At 37.3% G+C, this 17189-nt stretch overlaps 1 protein-coding gene and 1 pseudogene across 8 annotated transcripts in view; one reads left to right on the forward strand and one right to left on the reverse strand.

The window, feature by feature from the left end:
* PIBF1 (progesterone immunomodulatory binding factor 1) overlaps window positions 1-17189 on the forward strand; it is a 341226-nt gene that overhangs the window by 75555 nt on the left and 248482 nt on the right. For 7 of the 8 annotated variants that reach the window (XM_077158415.1, XM_077158414.1, XM_077158416.1 and 4 more), the window contains one exon: window positions 8835-8968. In XM_077158415.1, the coding sequence (XP_077014530.1) occupies window positions 8835-8968 (134 nt within the window). Of the gene's footprint in view, window positions 1-721; window positions 803-8834; window positions 8969-17189 lie in introns of those variants that run through there. The other variant, XM_077158421.1, reaches the window with a different exon arrangement.
* Window positions 178-8616, reverse strand: LOC143679546 (septin-7 pseudogene; annotated as a pseudogene).

The raw sequence follows: 17189 nt of genomic DNA on the forward strand, positions 1-17189 counted from the left end.
TGTGGAGTTCGTTCAAACCCACCATCTGAATTGTCGGCTTCACAGCCTGCCCTGCGAATTTTGGACTCTGCGTTCCCACAATTATGTGAGACACTTTATAAATTTTATATTTGCAAGTGTTTTCTGTTGACTCTGTTTCTCTGGAAAACCCTAACACACACACCTTAACATAAGAACTCAGCACAGAATTTTCCAACTATATTTAGTTTTTTTAAATGTATTTTTTAAATTCTGTTTTGAATTTTGTATCTTTTTAACAAGTTATTTTCTTCTTTACCATGTTTTTGGAAATTCATATGTTTTAATTTTATGTGCTTAGATTTCTTTCACTATTTGTTTTTTAAACTATTGACACTCCTCTAGTATGAGAGTGTCTGCTTTGGCAATAAGTGGGATGATATTCACTTTTTCATGTAAGCACTTCATAAACTCAATATCCAATGGTATAAGTCCATGTCCTAAAGGCACAAAGAAGCATAAACAGCACTGCACCCTGTGGTCAGGCATCTGTCATCTGTTCACTAGAGATTCTGCATTTGGGTAATCTTCAGATTTGCTGTTAGTGTAATCGAAGACAGGATGCCAACAATTACTATTATCTACCACATCTCCAATGCCTGGGTAATCAACTACTGTTAGCAGCAATTGACTAACATCTTCTTTGATTGAAACTTTGTATTGTTCCACCTGTACAGTCTTTTTTGTTCGATGTGAAGGACATGGATACTCTGGAAAATACAAATCTGTGAGGAATAATGAATTGATTAATGTTGACTTTCCCAATCCAGATTCACCTACTACTGTAAGTGTGACTTCAAACCCTCTTTTCATGGATTTCTGTATATATGATTTGGGAGATTTGCAAATCCCACACGGCCTTCACAATCCTTCTGTTGAGCTATGGTGCTGCTGTTGACACTCCTCTCCTCACTGGGAGCGAATCTTGCCACTTGAGAATTTTTTTTTAATTGCAAGGAATGTCACACCTTAGCAGAAGAATCCAGTACAGAATTTGTCGGCTATATTTAGTTTTTTTTTTTTTAATATGTATTTTTTTATTCTGTTTTGTATTCTGTATGACATCTGTGCTGGATAAAAAGCACATGATAAATGCTTTTTTTTTTCCTTTTCGTGAAAAATAATGTATACAAAAAAGCAATACATTTCAAAGCACATCACTACAGTTAGTTGTAGAACAGATTTCAAAGTTTGGTACGGGTTACAATTCCACAACTTTAGGTTTTTACTTCTAGCTTCTCTAAGATACTGGAGACTTAAAGAAATATCAATATAATGATTTAGCACTCATACTCATTTGTTAAACCCTATCTTCTCTATAACTCCACCATCACCTTTGATCTTTCTCTCATCCTTTTAGGGTTATTTGGGCTATGCCCATTCTAGCTTTTTCAGTTGGAAGGGGCAGTCAATAATATGGGATAAGGGGATGGAACTAGTTGATATTCTGGGGAGGCTGGCCCCTCTGCATTTCAGGACTTATCTGGTCCAGGGACCTTATATGTTACACTTCTTTTTCCATTTTTGGTCAGGATGGCATTATTGATCCCACAGTGCCAGGACCAGGCTCATCCCTGGGTATATTTGTTTTTTTTATACAGTTTTATTGAGATATATCCACATACCATATGATCATCCAAAGCGTACAATCAGTGGTTGACCATATCATCATATAGTTGTTCTTCAAAAATGAGGGGTAAAATGAGTATGACTGCTGAATCATTATATTGATATTTCTGTTGGTCTCCAGTGTCTTAGAACAGCTAGAAGAAAAAATGAAAAAACGTGGAACTGTAACCCATACCAAACTTTAAAATCTGTCCTATAACTGCTTGTTAAAACATACTTGGAAAATTATTGCTTTTTTGTGTATAGGCTATATTTCACAATAAAAAAGTTTAAAAAAATAATAATTCCTTAGGCTAAAAAAAAATAAAGGGGAGACTAAAATATTTTCAGACAGACAATCACTGAGAGAACTTGTGACAAACAGACCAGTTCTGCAAGAAATACTAAGGGAACACTACAGGCAGGTAAGAAAAGGCAGGAGTGAGAGGTCTGGAGAAGAGTAGAAATGAAGACTACCAGTAAAGGTAAAAAGAGAAAAAAATAATTAGATGAGACACATAAAATCCGTACTATACTTTGCATACCATACTTCACAGTAATAACTAATTCTTTCTTGAATGCTTGGTAGTATTCACGTGTGAAGCCATCTGGTCCTAGATTTTTCTTTTTTGGGAGCTTCTTGATGACTGATTCAATCTCTTTACTTGTGATTTGTTTATTGAGGTCATCTATTTTCTTCTCAAGTCAATCTTGGTTATTCATGCTTTTCTAGGAAGTTGTCCATTTCATTTGCATTGTCTAGTTTATTAACATATAGTTCCTCATAGTATCCTCATTATTTTTGCAGGGTCAGTAGTTATGTCCCTTCTCCCATTTCTGATTTTATTTATTTGCCTCCTCTCTCACACTCTGTCTCTTTTTATTTTTCAGCCCAACTAAAGTCCTATTCTAGCTTGCTAGCTGCCAGAATGTGATATACCAGAAACAGCATGGCCTTTAAAAACAGAAATTTATTAAGCTGCAAGTTTACAATTCTAAAGCCATGAAAACGTCCAAATGAAAGCAAGGATATAGAAATGCCCAGTCTAAGGCATCGAGAGAAAGATAAAGGCATCTTGGTTCAAGAAGGTGGATAAAAATTCAGGGTTTCTCTCTCAGCTGGAAAGGCACATGGCTGGTGACATCTGCCAGTTTTCTCTCCAGGCTTCTTGTTTCATGAAGCTCCCCCAGGGGCATTTTCCTTCTTCACCTCCAGGTCTCTGGCTGTGTGAGCTCTCGTGGTTCTCATGGCTCTGAAGCTTTTCCAAAATGTTTCCTCTTTTAAAGGATTCCAGGAAACTAATCAAGACCCACTTGGAATGTGTGGAGTCACATATCCCTCTAATCAAAGATTAATACCCACAGTTGGGTGGGTCATATCTCTGTGGGTATAATATAATCAAGTTTCCAATCTACAGTACTGAATAGGTATTAAGACAAGCGGCTGCCTCCACACGATGGACCAGGATTAAAACATGACTTTTCTAGCACACATAATCCTTTCAAACCCGTACAGGATCCTTTGATTTTCTTGATTTTCTCAAAAGTCCAACTTCTGGTTTTATTGATTCTCTCTATTGTTTTCGTGTTCTGAATTTCATTTGTTTCTGTTCTTCTTTGTTATTTCTTTCCTTCAGTTTGCTTTGGGTTTAGTTTGCTCTTCTTTCTCTAGTTTCTCCAGCTAAAGAGTTAATTCCTCAATTTTTTGCTGTTTCTTCTTTTATAATATAGGCATTTAGGGCAATAAGTTTCAAAACCATCTGTGCTGCATCCCATAAGTTCTTCTGTTGTTTTTCTGTTTTGTTTTTTTTTAACTTTTACATATATACAAAGCAAAAAAAGAAAAAAGCAGTAATTTTCAGAGCACTCTTCAACAAGTAGTTACAGAACAGATCTCACAGGTTGTCATGGGCTACCATACCCCCTCTCAGATTTTTCCTTCTAGCTGCTCCAGAATATAGAAGGCTAGAAAAAATAAGTATTTTTTTATCATCACAGTCGACTTTTTTTTTCTCTTTTGTTTTGTATATATACAAAACCAATAAATTTCAAAGCACATGCAACGATTAATTGTAGAACCGATTTCAGAGTTTGGTATGGATTACAATTCACAATTTTAGGTTTTTACTTCTAGCTGTTCTCAGATACTGGAGATTGAAAGGAATATCAATTTAATGACTCAGCAATCATATTTGTTTGTTAAACCCTACCCTCTGTGTATAACTCCACCATCACCTTTGATCTTTCTATCCCACTCTTTAGGGTTATTTGGGCTATGGCCATTCTAACTTTTTCATGTTGGAAGGGGCTGTCAGATTTATGGGATAGGAGATGGAACTAGCTGATGCTCTGGAGAGGCTGGGCCCTCTATGTTTCAAGATTTAACTGGTCCAGGGATCCATTTGGAGGTTGTAGGTTTCTGGAAAGTTACCCTAGTACATGGAACCTTTATAGAATACTATATATTGCCCTAGGTGTTCTTTAGGATTGGCTGGAATGGTTTTGATTGGGTTTGGGCAAGTTATGATAGGTAGCAATGTCTAACTGGGGTTTGTCTCTCAACTCTATTTGAACTCTCCCAGCCACTGATACTTTATTAGTTACACTTTTTTCCCCCTTTTAATCAGGATGGCATCGTTGATCCCACGGTTCCAGGGCCAGATTCATCCTCCCCTAAGTTTAGAAATGTTATGTTTTTGTTTTCATTTGCCTTGAGATATTTACTGATTTGTCTTGTGATTTCTTTCTTGGCCCACTGATTGTTTAGCTACATATATTTATGAATAAACTTAGGGGAGGATGCGTCTGGCCCTGGAACCATGGGCTCAACAATGCCATCCTGATTAATATTTAATGTTATTATCATAAAAGCAGTACTTTCTTCTATTGTTTTGTCTTCTGGATTTTATGTTATATCTTATTCTTTTTCTTTCTCTTTTTACCACTTTTGATAGTCTTCATTTCTACACTCTTCTCCAAACCTCTCTCTCCTCTCTTTTTTATTCTGTTTATAATGTTCCCTTTAGTATATCTTTTAGAGCCTCTTGTTCACAAGCTCACTCAGTTTCTGTTTCTTTGAAAGTATTTTGAACTCTCCCTCATTTTTTAAGAACAGTTTTGCCAGATACAGAACTCTTGGTTGGTAGCTTTTCTCTTTCAGTATCGTAAATATATCATATCACTGCCTTCTTACCTCCACAGTTTCTGCTGAGAAACCAGATAGTTTTATTGAGTTTCCCTTGTGTGTGATGGATCACTTTTTTCTTGCTGCTTTCAGAATTCTGTCTTTCACATTTGACAGTCTGATTAGTAAGTGTTTGAGTAAGTCTATCTGGATCTACTCTGTTTGGTGTATACTGCGCTTCTTGTATCTGTAATTTTATTTCTTTCATAAGAGATTGGGAATTTTTAGTGATTATTGCCTCAGTTATTTTTTCTGCCCCTTTTCTCTTCTCTTCTTCTTCTGGGACACCATAACATGTATTTTTGTACAGTTCATGTTGTCATTCAATTCCCTGAGACCCTGCTCATATTTTTCTTCTTTTCCCTACCTGTTTTCTTGTGTGTAGGAGTTCAGATGTCCTGTCCTCTCCTTCACTAATCCTTTCTTCTGCCTCCTAAAGTCTGGTCTTGTAATTCTCCACTGTGTTTTTCATCTCTTCTATTGTGCCTCACATTCCCTTAAGTTCTGCAATTTGCTTTTTCAGACTTTTGAGTTCTTCTTTATGTTTGCCCAGTGTCTTCTTTATTTCCTTTATCTCTTTTGCTATATCTTCTCTCAACTTGTTGATTGGATTTTTTGTGTGATTTAGCATGTTTGTTTGAGTATCTTTAATTAGTTGTTTCAACTACTGTTTCTATTTCTTTTTTTTTAATTTTTTATTAACTAAAAAAATTACAAGAAACAAACATTCCCAACACATACACTCAGCAATTCACAATATCATCACATAGTTGCATATTCATCATCATGATCATTTCCCAGAACATTAGCATCAATTCAGAAAAAGTTATAAAAAGACAACAGAAAAATATAACAAACAGAAAAAAAAAATTTACAAGCCATACCCCTTACTGATCCCTTTCATTGATCACTAGCATTTCAAACTAAATCTATTTTAACATTTGTTCCCCCTATTATTTATTTTTATTCCATATGTTCCTCTCATCTGTTGACAAGGCAGATAAAAGGAGCATCAGACACAAGGCCTTCACAATCACACAGTCACATTGTAAAAGCTATATTATTATACAATCATCATCAAGAAACATGCCTGCTGGAACACAACTCTATATTTTCAGGCAGTTCCCTCCAGCCTCTCCATTACATCTTGGATAACAAAGTGATATCTACTTAATGCATAAGAATAACCTCCAGGATAACCTCTCAAATTTGTTTGGAATCTCTCAGCCATTGACACTTTGTCTCATTTCACTCTTCCCCCATTTGGTTGAGAAGGTTTTCTCAGTCCCTTGATGCTGGGTCTCAGCTCATTCTCGAGTTTTTCTCAGTCCCTTGATGCTGAATCTCAGCTCATTCTGGGATTTCTGTCCCACGCTGCCAGGAAGATCCACACCCCTGGTAGTCATGTCCCATGTAGACAGGGGGAGGGTGGTGAGTCTGCTTGCTGTGTTGGCTGGAGAGAGAGGCCACATCTGAGCAACAAAAGAGGTTCTCTTGGGGGTGACTCTTAGCCTTAATTTTAAGTAGGCTTGACCTATCCCCTGTGGGGTTAAGTTTCATATGAACAAACCCGAAGACTGGGGGCTCAGCCTATAGCTTTGGTTGTCCACTCTGCTTGTGAGAATATCAAGAATTCAACTTGGGAAAGTTGAGTTTTCCCCCATTCTCACCATTCCCCGAAGGGGACTTTGCAAATACTTTTCCACTCACTGATCAAATCACTCTGGGATTCATTGGGGCATCACTTTGGACAAACCAACAAAATCTCATGTCTTACCCAAGGTTCCATGTACTTATGTTGTTCAACCAAGCTATCTACATAAGTTATATTAGGAAATGCACTAGTCAAAGTATAGATTTGTACCAAATAAACATTTTTTGCTTTCATCTCACACATTAGTTGAAATTTTAAAATATTAAGTACCATCTATTTTCAGCACACTGCAGTAATGACATTCTTTTGTTCTTCCTCATGCAAAAACATTTTTTAAATTTGTACATTTAGTCACTATCATTATATACTCTCAACTACTGTTTCTTATTTGAATGATAGTTTGTTCCTTTTACTGGCCCATATCTTCATTTTTCCTAGTTTGACTTGTAATATTTTGCTGGTGTCTAGGCATCTGATTTCCTTAATTAGTTTATTCTAGAGGTCATTTTCACTCTTACCTAGGTTGGTTGGTTGGTTTGTTTTTTGGTTGACTTTGTTCTCTATCTGTTCTTTGGCATTCAGTTCAACTTATTCTAGACCATTGGCATAGCTTCTGTTTAAGTGATCAGAGCTTTTTAGCTCTTGTTTTTCTATTTCTTGCCCTGTCAAAGTGAACCTTTTCTGGAGAAGTGTCTCCCAGATATAATAGGCCTCAGTCAGATTTTCCCACACAAAACACACCCATGTCTCAGGAGGAGAGTGTAATCAGTCTCAGGTTTCCCTGAGGATGAGACCCAGCAGGTTATCAGACTTTCCTGTGAAGCCTGTAGACTCTTTGCTTTGCCTATCCTGCTCAGCAGGTGGTGCTTTTCAACCTACAATTCCCCACTGGCATAAACTGATGTGGTGCCTTTAATTCTCAGTGGACCCTGTCCCTGCCAGGGGTGTGGTTGAGACAGAGTCTGAGGAAGAACATAAGCGTAAGCTATTTCTGTTTAACTGCCCCTGGGGTCTGAATCCTGTGACTGAGGGCCACCACTTGAGCTTGGCCCAGCCTCCCACTTTTCTTCTGTAAGATAAGGGGATTATCTTCCTCACTTGCCTGGTTACTTTTTCTTTCAGGTGTATCTTAACTCCACCCATTGCGTAGATTAGTCTTGACAATTGAAAATGCCTGAGGCTTTCTCTCATGCACTACTTAGAATAGTTTAAAAAAAGAAGAAAAAAAATGGAATCCCTTTTCAGTGCCAGTCCCTGGTCCCCAGCGTTCACTGCTCAAGAGCTGGAGTTGATAACCAATACTGTGTTTCCCCCTTCTTGGGGCATAGCCCCTTTCCAGTACTCTGAACTCAGCCAACTCCAAAGTCTCCATCTTCATTTTTTTTTTTTTTTATTCCATTTCAATTTTTTTCCATCAGCCCAACTCCCCTGTACCAGGATAGACCTCAGGGTCCCTTTCCTGCTTCCTCTGAGTTTATCTGTGCATGGAGCTTATAGTCAACAGTCCACTTTTGTTAATTAAAACTGCAGTTGGAGCTTGGCTGAGCTACCTTCACTTGCTCTCAGTAGAGGCTAGGCTTATAGAAATATTCTTTAGGAAATTATCTCCTTCACCTGACTAGTTAAACTATGTCTCTGAGACATATCTTAATTCAGCCCTTTCCTAGGGCAGTAGTGAAGCCTGGGAATACCAGCAGCTCTATCTAATGAACTGTTTAAAAAGTTTAAAAAAAAAAAAATCCTTTTCAGAACTATACCCCAGGCCCCTGGGTTTGCCACACAAAAGACAGATTTGGTACCTGGGTCTATATGTTCCCCTTTACTTGCGGCCCAGCACTTTTCCAGTATTCTGGGCTCTTCTAACTCCGAAGCTGTTTTATTTTTGTTGTTGTTGTTTTTCCCTCATCAGCCCCACCTCCTCTTTGCCAAAGAGAAACCGCAGGTTTCATTTTGTACTTGTCCCAGATTTATCTGTGCTTGCAACTGGTATTCAGCAGTCCAAGTTTGTTAATAAAGTATGCATTTGTACCTTGGTTGAGCTACCTTCTTTATTTCTGAGAGTGCTTCTGTTTCCCACCAGGAAGAGACCCAAGTCAGCATGCTGTGACAGTGTAGGAGGGTATTCAGTCTCATGGCCTGATATTCGTACCATTCTGCACTGTGATCTCAACATTTCCATGTGTTACAGACCTGGTGTAACACTGTGTATCTGGTCACAGAAGTCCCCCAAACAGTTGTTCCAGTTAGTTCTTGGCTATTTACTGTTGCCCTACAGGATGAACTAAATTCCACACCTCACTACACTGCCATTTTGTCCCACCTCTTCCTATATTTACTTTTAAATGTTTTATTATTATTTTTTATTCGTAGAAATATGAGGAAGAGCGAAGAAACTGCTCTGATTTTCAAATTAGATGTCAACGTTTAGCCTTAGAATTAGCCGACACAAAACAATTAATTCAACAGGGTGACTTCCGTCAAGAGAACTATGATAAAGTCAAGAGGTAAGTAGTTATGATGCATATATTAGTTTTCAATTTTTTTTTTTTTTTTAAATTTTTTTTTTTTTTTTTTTTTTAAGAGAGAGGGAGGAAGGGAAGGAAAGACAGAGAAGGAAGGAAGGATGGAAGGAAGGAAGGGAGGAAGAAAGGGAAACATTTTTAAACATTTTCTTGTTTTATTATATTTTGTTTGTTTGTTTGTTTTTTACATGGGCTGGGGCCGGGAATCGAACCGGGGTCCTCCGGCACGGCAGGCAAGCGCTCTTGCCCGCTGAGCCACCGCGGCCCGCCCAGTTTTCAATTTTAACATGCATCAGTCACATGAATTTTTACCATCACCATAGTTAATTCTACTTCGTAATTTGTTGCACAAAACCGTATGGTTTTGGGGGATTTGTTTGTTTGGCTTTAGAATGTATTTTTATATTGCTTGTTTTTATTTTATTCAGAAGTTGCTGTTACTGTATTTTAAAATGTAAAATCTTATAGGAACCCAGGAAGATCCTGCATATGTAAATACCTTTTTAATATATTTTTGTTGTTGTTGTTATGGGATCAGTTTAAATACTTCTCACTATTCCTTTCTGACACAGAACAAATGCTGTTTCAGAAAATGAAGTCTTTCTCAGAATATATATTTTTCCCAGGGTTTTGGAAAATTAATCCTAAATAATTATGACAAATAATCTCCCCTTAGCTAGAGTATTCTTTTCTGTTGTTTGTGTATCAATTTAATGAACTACTATTTAGTTGTATGTTCCTCTGTAAATCCCTTACCATTCTGAATCTTAGTTATACCACCTTGGTGATGGTACTAATACAAATAAATGCATGATATAAACTAAGAGGGTCAAATAAAAATTTTTTGAAAAGCTTTAAGTGGGGATGGGAGCAAGATGGCAGCTTAATGAGACATGGAATTTAGTTTGTCCTCCAGAGCAACTAGTAAGTAACCAGGGACAGTACAGGACAACTGCTGGAGCTACATTAGCAACCAGACACACAGCATGTGACAGTCTGGACATGCTAGACTGGCTGAGACCCCACGCAGAACTGTAAGAACCCCCCAAGCTGTGGAGGCCAGCGCCCCCTCCCCCATGGGTGCTTCAGGTTGCTTCCCCAAGAGGAAAAGAAAGACATTACTAGCAGCAAGCTCCATGTGTGTGATTAATTAACAGATTCTGACTACTGAAGTATTTTCAGCCCCCAGCACAAAGGGGGGTTCCAGTTAGTTCTTGGCTATTTACTGTTGCCCCACAGGATGAACGAAATTCCACACCTCGCTACACTGCCATTTTGTCCAGATACAAACAGATAGAGCCCAATCTAATGAACAAATTAAAACACTGGAGGGGGAAAAAGAAAAAGAAAAATAAGAAAACACTGGAGGAGACACAGAATTTTGAACAACTACTCAAAGATGTTCGTATAACTCTGCTAAATAAAGTAAATGGGATAGCTAATGTCATAAAGGAGATCAAGAAGACACTAGAAAAACATAAAGAGGAATTTGAGAGAATAAATAGAAATATAGCAGATACCACAGAGATTAAAGACTCTGTTGACCAAATAAAAAATATACTCAAGACATGCAACAGCAGATTTGAAGAGACAGAAGAAAGAATAAGTGAACTAGAGGACAATAGAACTGGTTTTGAACACTCAAAACAGCAAATGGCAAAAAAAGATGACAAAACTTGTATTGGATCTCAGGGAAATGGTGGAGAAAACAAAGCACACAAATATAAGAATCACTGGTGTCCCAGAAGTAGAAGAGAAGAATAAAAGGCTAGGTAGATTAGTTGAGGATATAGTGGGGGAAAACTTCCCAACCCTTATAAAGGACATAAATAAACAAATCAAAGAAGCCCAATAAACTCCAAATAGAATAAAACTAAATAGGCCTTCCCCAAGACACATTCTAATCAGTCTGTCAGATGTTGAAGAGAAGCAGAAAATCCTGAAAGCAGCAAGAGAAAAACAAATCTACATACAGGGGAAACTGCATAAGACTAAGTTCAGACTACTCAACTGGCACTATGGAGGTGAAAAGGCAGTGGTAGGATGTATTTAAGATCCTGAAAGAGAAGGACTTCCAGCCAAGAATTGTGTACATAGCCAAATTATCCTTCAAAAGTCAGGAAGAGATTAAAATTTTCACAGACAAACAAATACTGAAAGAACTTGTCAACTAGAGACAGGCCCTATAAGAAATACTGAAGGGAGTTCTGCCAGTTGGAAAAAAAGACAAGAGAGGGAGGTCTGGAGGAGGGCACAGAATTGAAGAGTACCCGTAAGGGTAACTTAAAGGATAAAAAGAGAGGGAAAAGAATATATAGATCTGGCAAATAAATAAAAAAGATAAGATAGTGGATTCAAGGAACGCCTTTTCAGTAATAACTTTGAATGTTAATGTACTAAACTACCAATTAAAAGATACAGATTAGGAAATATAATCCAGCTATATGCTGCTTATGAGAGACTCATCTTAGACACAAGGATGCAAAGAGATTTAAAGTGAAAGGATGGAAAAAGATGTTCCATGCAAGTTGTAACCAAAAGAAAGCAGGAGTAACTATACTAATAATATAGTGCAAAATACACTTTAAATTTAAAGACATCTGTTTCAGTCTGCCAAAGCTGCCAGAATGCAATGCATCAGAAATGGATTGGCTTTTTTTTTGTTTTTTTACATGGACAGGCAACGGGAATCGAACCCGGGTCCTCTGGCATGGCAGGCAAGCATTCTTGCCTGCTGAGCCACTGTGGTCCACCCTGGCTTTTTATAAAAGGGGATTTATTTAGTTAAAAATGAGTTCTGGGTGGGCCACCATGGCTCAGCAGGCAGAATTCTTGCCTGCCATGCCAGAGACCTGGGTTCGGTTCCCGGTGCCTGCCCATGTGAAAAAAAGACATAAAGTTCTTCAGAGGGAAGGCAGCTAACTTTCAACTGAGGTTCTTTCTTACATGGGAAGGCACAGGGCGATCTCTGCTGGCTTTCTCTCCAGGCCTCTGGATTCCAACAACTTTCCCCAAGGTGATTTCTTTCTGCATCTCCAAAGGCTAGGCTGAGCTGCAAGTGCTGAGATGAGGTATGCTGAGCTGCTTGAACCGTGCTACATCAAGCTTTCTCATTTAAGCTTCCAGTCAATTAAATCAAACGTCATTCATTGCAGCAGGCACACCTCCTAGCTGACTGCAGATGTAATCAGCAGCAGATGAGGTTCACCTGCCATTGGCTCATGTTCACAGCATCAAAACTGGACACCTTCACCTGGCCAAGTTGACACCTGAACCTAACTACCAACAACATCATAAGAGAAAGACCATATATTTTAATGAAAGGGACAATTCACCAAGAAGAAATAGCAATCATAAATGTTCCCAGTCAAGGAACACCTAAGTACATGAGACAGACATTGGCAAAACTATAGACATTTCAACAATAATAGTAGGAGACTTCCATACACCACTCCCCTCTATAGATAGAACAACCAGACAGAGAGGATCAATGAGGAAAAAGAGAATTTAAACAGCTTGATAAATGAATTAGACCTAACAGACATAAATAGGTCATTACACACCAAAACACAAGGATATACATTTTTCTCTAGTGCTTAAGGAACATTCTTCAGAATAGACCATATACTAGGGCACAAAACATGTCTTTATGAATTTTAAAACATTGAAATTATTGAAAGCACCTTCTCTGAGCACAATGGAATGAAGCTGGATATCAATAACCACCAAAGAATGAGAACTTTCATAAATATATGGGGATTAAATAGCACATTCTTAAACAACCAGTGGGTCAAAGAAAAAAATTGCTAGAGAAATCAGTAGCTATCTGGAGACAAATGAAAACAAGAATGCAATATCAGAACTTATGGGATGCAGCAAAGGCTGTGCTGAGAGGGAATTTACTGCCCTAAATGCCTGTATTAAAAACCAAGAAAGAGCAAACATCAAGGACTTAACTGCTTACCTGAAGGAACTTCAGAAAGAACTGCAAACCAACCCCAAAGCAGATAGAAAAAGAGAAATAGCAAAGATTAAAGCAGAGTTAAATGAATGGGAGAAGAAAAGAACAATAAAGAGAATCAATAAAACCAAACGTTCATTCTTTGAGAAAATCAGTAAAATCAGTGGGCCCTTAGCAAGGCTGACGAAGAAAAGAGAGAGGATGCAAAGGGCCATTACCAGAGACCCTGAAGAAGTAACAAAAATATAACAGGATAATATGAACAACTATGTGCTAACAAACTAGACAACTTAGATGAAAAAATTCCTGAAAACACACAAACAGGTTACACTGACTCTGGAAGAAATAGAAGATCTCAATAAACCAATCACACATGAAGAGCTTCAATCAGTCATCAAAAGTCTTCCTACACAGAAAAGGGCAAGGCCAGATGGCTTCACAAGGCAATTTTATCAACATTCCAAAAAGAACTGACACCAATCCTGCTCAAAGATTTCCAAACATTTAAGGAAAAAGAAACACTACCTAACTCATTTTATGAAACTAATAACATTTTAATACCAAAGCCAGGTAAAGATGCTATAAGAAAGGAAAACTACAGGCCAATCTCCCTAATGAACATAGATGCAATATTTCTCAACCAAATATTAACAAGTTGAATCTAACAACACATTAAAAGAATTATGCACCACAACCAAGTGGGTTTATACCAGGAATGCAAGGATGGTTCAACACAAGAAAATCAGTTAATGCAATACAGCACATTATAAATCGAAAGGGGAAAATCACGTGATCATTTCTGATTGATGCTGAAAAAGCATTCGATAGAATTCAACATCCTTTTCTGGTAAAAAAAAAAAAAAGACTCTTCAAAAGATAGGAATCAAAGGTAACTTCCTCAATATGATAAATGACATATATGAAAAACCCAAAGCCAGCATCGTACTTAATGGAGAGAGACTGAAAGCTTTCTCCCTAAGATCAGGAACGAAACAAGGATGCCCACTGTTACCATAGTTATTCAACATTGTACTAGAAGTTCTAGCTAGAGCAATCAGGCAGAACAAAGAAGTAAAAGGCATCCAAATTGGAAAGGAAGAAGTAAAACTCATTATTTGCAGATGAAATGATACCATACTTGGAAAATCTTGAGAAATCTATACAAAGTTACTTGAGGTAATAAACAAATTCAACAAGGTAGTGGGATATAAATTTAATGTGCAAAAATCAGTAACATTTGTATACATAAGCAATGAACTAACTGAGGAGATAAGGAAAAAAAATTCCATTCAAAATAGCAACCAAAAGAATCAAGTACCTAAGAATGAACTTAACCAGGGACGTAAGGACATGTACACAGAAAACCATATAACGTTGCTCAAAGAAACCAAAGAAGATCTAAATGGGTGGAAAGGCATTCTCTGCTCATGGATAGGTAGATTAAAAACAGTTAAGATGCCAGTTCTACCCAAATTGATCTACAGATTCAATACAGTTTCAATGAAATTCCAGCAACCTACTTTGAAGACTTTAGAAAAGCTAGTTACTGTATTCATCTGGAAGGGAAAGAGGCCCCGAATAGCTAAAAGCATCCTATAAAAGAAGAATGAAGTGGGAGGATTAACCTTCCTGATTTTAAATCTTATTATAAAGTCACAGTGGTCAAAGCAGCATGGTGTTGGCACAGAGATAGAGATATTGACCAATGGAATAGAATTAGAGTCCAGAAATAGACCACCAAATCTATGGTCAACTGATTTTTGACAAGACCCCCAAATTCACTGAACTGGAACAAAAGGAATGGACTTGGAAGAACTGGTTATCAATAGCCAAAAGAATGAAAGAGGACCCTTACCTCACACTCTGTACAAAAATTAACTCAAAGTGGATCAAACACCTAAATATAAGAATTAGTACCATAAAGCTTCTAGAAAAAGATGAAGGAAACATTTTCAAGACCTAGTAATAAGAGATAGCTTCTGAAACTTTACACCCAAAGCACAAGCAACAAAAGGAAAAATAGGTAAATGGGAACACCTCAAAATCAAATGCTTTTGCACTTCAAAAGACTTTGTCAAAATGTTGAAGAGGTAGCCAACTCAATGGGAGGAAATATTTGGAAACCACACATCGGACAAAGGTTTGATATCTGTATACATAAAGAAATCATACAACTCAACAACAGAAGAACAAACAACCCAATCATGAAATGGGCTAAAGATAGAATAGGCATTTTTTTGAAGAGCAAATACAGATGGCTCAAAAGCAAATGAAGGGATACTCATTTTCATTAGCTATAAGGGAAATGCAGATCAAGACTACAATGAGATGCCACCTCACACCTATAAGAATGGCTGCTATTAAACATCAGGAAACTACAAATGTTGGAGAGGATGTGGAGAAATTGGGACACTTAATGCACTGCTGGTGGGAATGTATAATGGTACAGCCGCTATGTGAGACAGTTTGTTGGTTCCTTTGGAAAATATATATCAAGTTGCCCTATGACCCAGCAATAACACTACTCTGTATATACAGAGAAGAGCTGAAAGCAATGACACAAACAAATATTTACACACCAATGTTTATAGCAGCGTTATTCACAATCACCAAAAGATGGAAATAATCCAAGTGTTTATCAGTAGACAAGTGGATTAACAAAATGTGTTCTATACATAAATAATGGAATATTGTGCAGCAGGAAGATGAAATTACATCCTGAAGCACATGACAAGATGGATGAGCCTTAAGGACATATTGCTTTGTGAAATAAGTCAGACACAAAAGAATAGATACTGTATGACTACACCTTTATGACCATTGTAAAGGTAAAATCAGAAGCTTATAATAGAGAAGATAGGGGATTTAGAGTTAAAAAGCTAGAGATAGATGAACAGTTAGCTAATGAGGTTGAACTCAAATATAAGGGAATAGATAGACATGAAGGTGGTTCACTAGTGGGTCTATAAGTAATAGTACCATATTGAAGGTAAACATGATTGAAAGGGGTTGAATATGAGTCCCACTGATTAACACTGCACATATAAATAAGTTCTTGGATGAACTCTTCAAAGGTATGATTCTTGTACAGAGTATTTAAGTTTAAAGTATTGGGGAAAACTGCCATTGCATGCTATGGCATATGTTTAACAGGAAAACATCAGTAGTACCACAGCAACACCAGGGATAAATAAGGTGGGGAGAGACTAGAGTTAAGGGGAGTTTAGATTTCCTATTTGGTGAGAGTATGCTTATTCGTTATCTTTCTCTTGGGAACAGTGAAATTATCTAAAATTGAAGGAGTTGATAGACTGTCAATTTTTAACATTATATGTGATGCCTGATGAATGTACATGGCTAAAGGATGCACTGACTGAGAAGTAGATTGGTAAATGATGGTGTATACATATGATCGAGTATTGTGCTACTACAAAAAGGAACAAAGTTGAGAGGCATGCAACATTTTGAATGAGCCTGTGGAACATTTGGTGAAGCAAAATAAGCCGGAAACAAAAGAACAATTACTGTATGGTCTCATTTAGAAAATGCTTATAAGAAAACAGAGGCCTAGATTGTAAGCTCTTGTTGCAGTCACATTTAGTCCAGAGTGGTAATTGTTATTTCTGGATTTTTAGAGGCTGTTTTATATATATACCTGCTATTCAGAGATAAGAACAAAAGTGATCATGTCAGAATTAAGGTAATTCAGAACACAGGGGTAAGGAAGACATTGTCTATATTTTAGAATCTCACCTATTCTTTGAGACCAAAGGAAGAAAGGTTTATTTTGTCTAGACCCTAAATATTCTGTAGCACATAATCTAACTCAAACTATCTAGATAGCTCATTTAAGCAATCGAAGCACAGGGAGCCCAGAATGAAAATGAGGACCTTTAATCCTGTATAGCTTAATGTAATGCCTGGATATATCCCAGGATGTATTAAGCAGATAATCAAAAAGTATTAGCAAAGTTCCTTAAGAAATGGGATAAACACTATGGAACGAGGAGGCGGTTTCCTAGACCTTACTCCCAAAGCGCGAGCATTGAAGAAAGAAATGGGAATCCTCAAAAGTAAACACTTTTGTGCATTAAAGAACTTCATCAAAAAAGTAAAAAGGTAGCCTACACAATGGGAGACAATATTTGGAATTAATATATCAGGTAAAGATTTAATATCCAGAATATATAAAGAGATTGTTCAACTCAACAACAAAAAGACAGCCAACCCAATTACAAAATG

The sequence above is a fragment of the Tamandua tetradactyla genome, chromosome 4 (assembly GCF_023851605.1).
Source record: "Tamandua tetradactyla isolate mTamTet1 chromosome 4, mTamTet1.pri, whole genome shotgun sequence".
Lineage (NCBI taxonomy): Eukaryota > Metazoa > Chordata > Mammalia > Pilosa > Myrmecophagidae > Tamandua > Tamandua tetradactyla.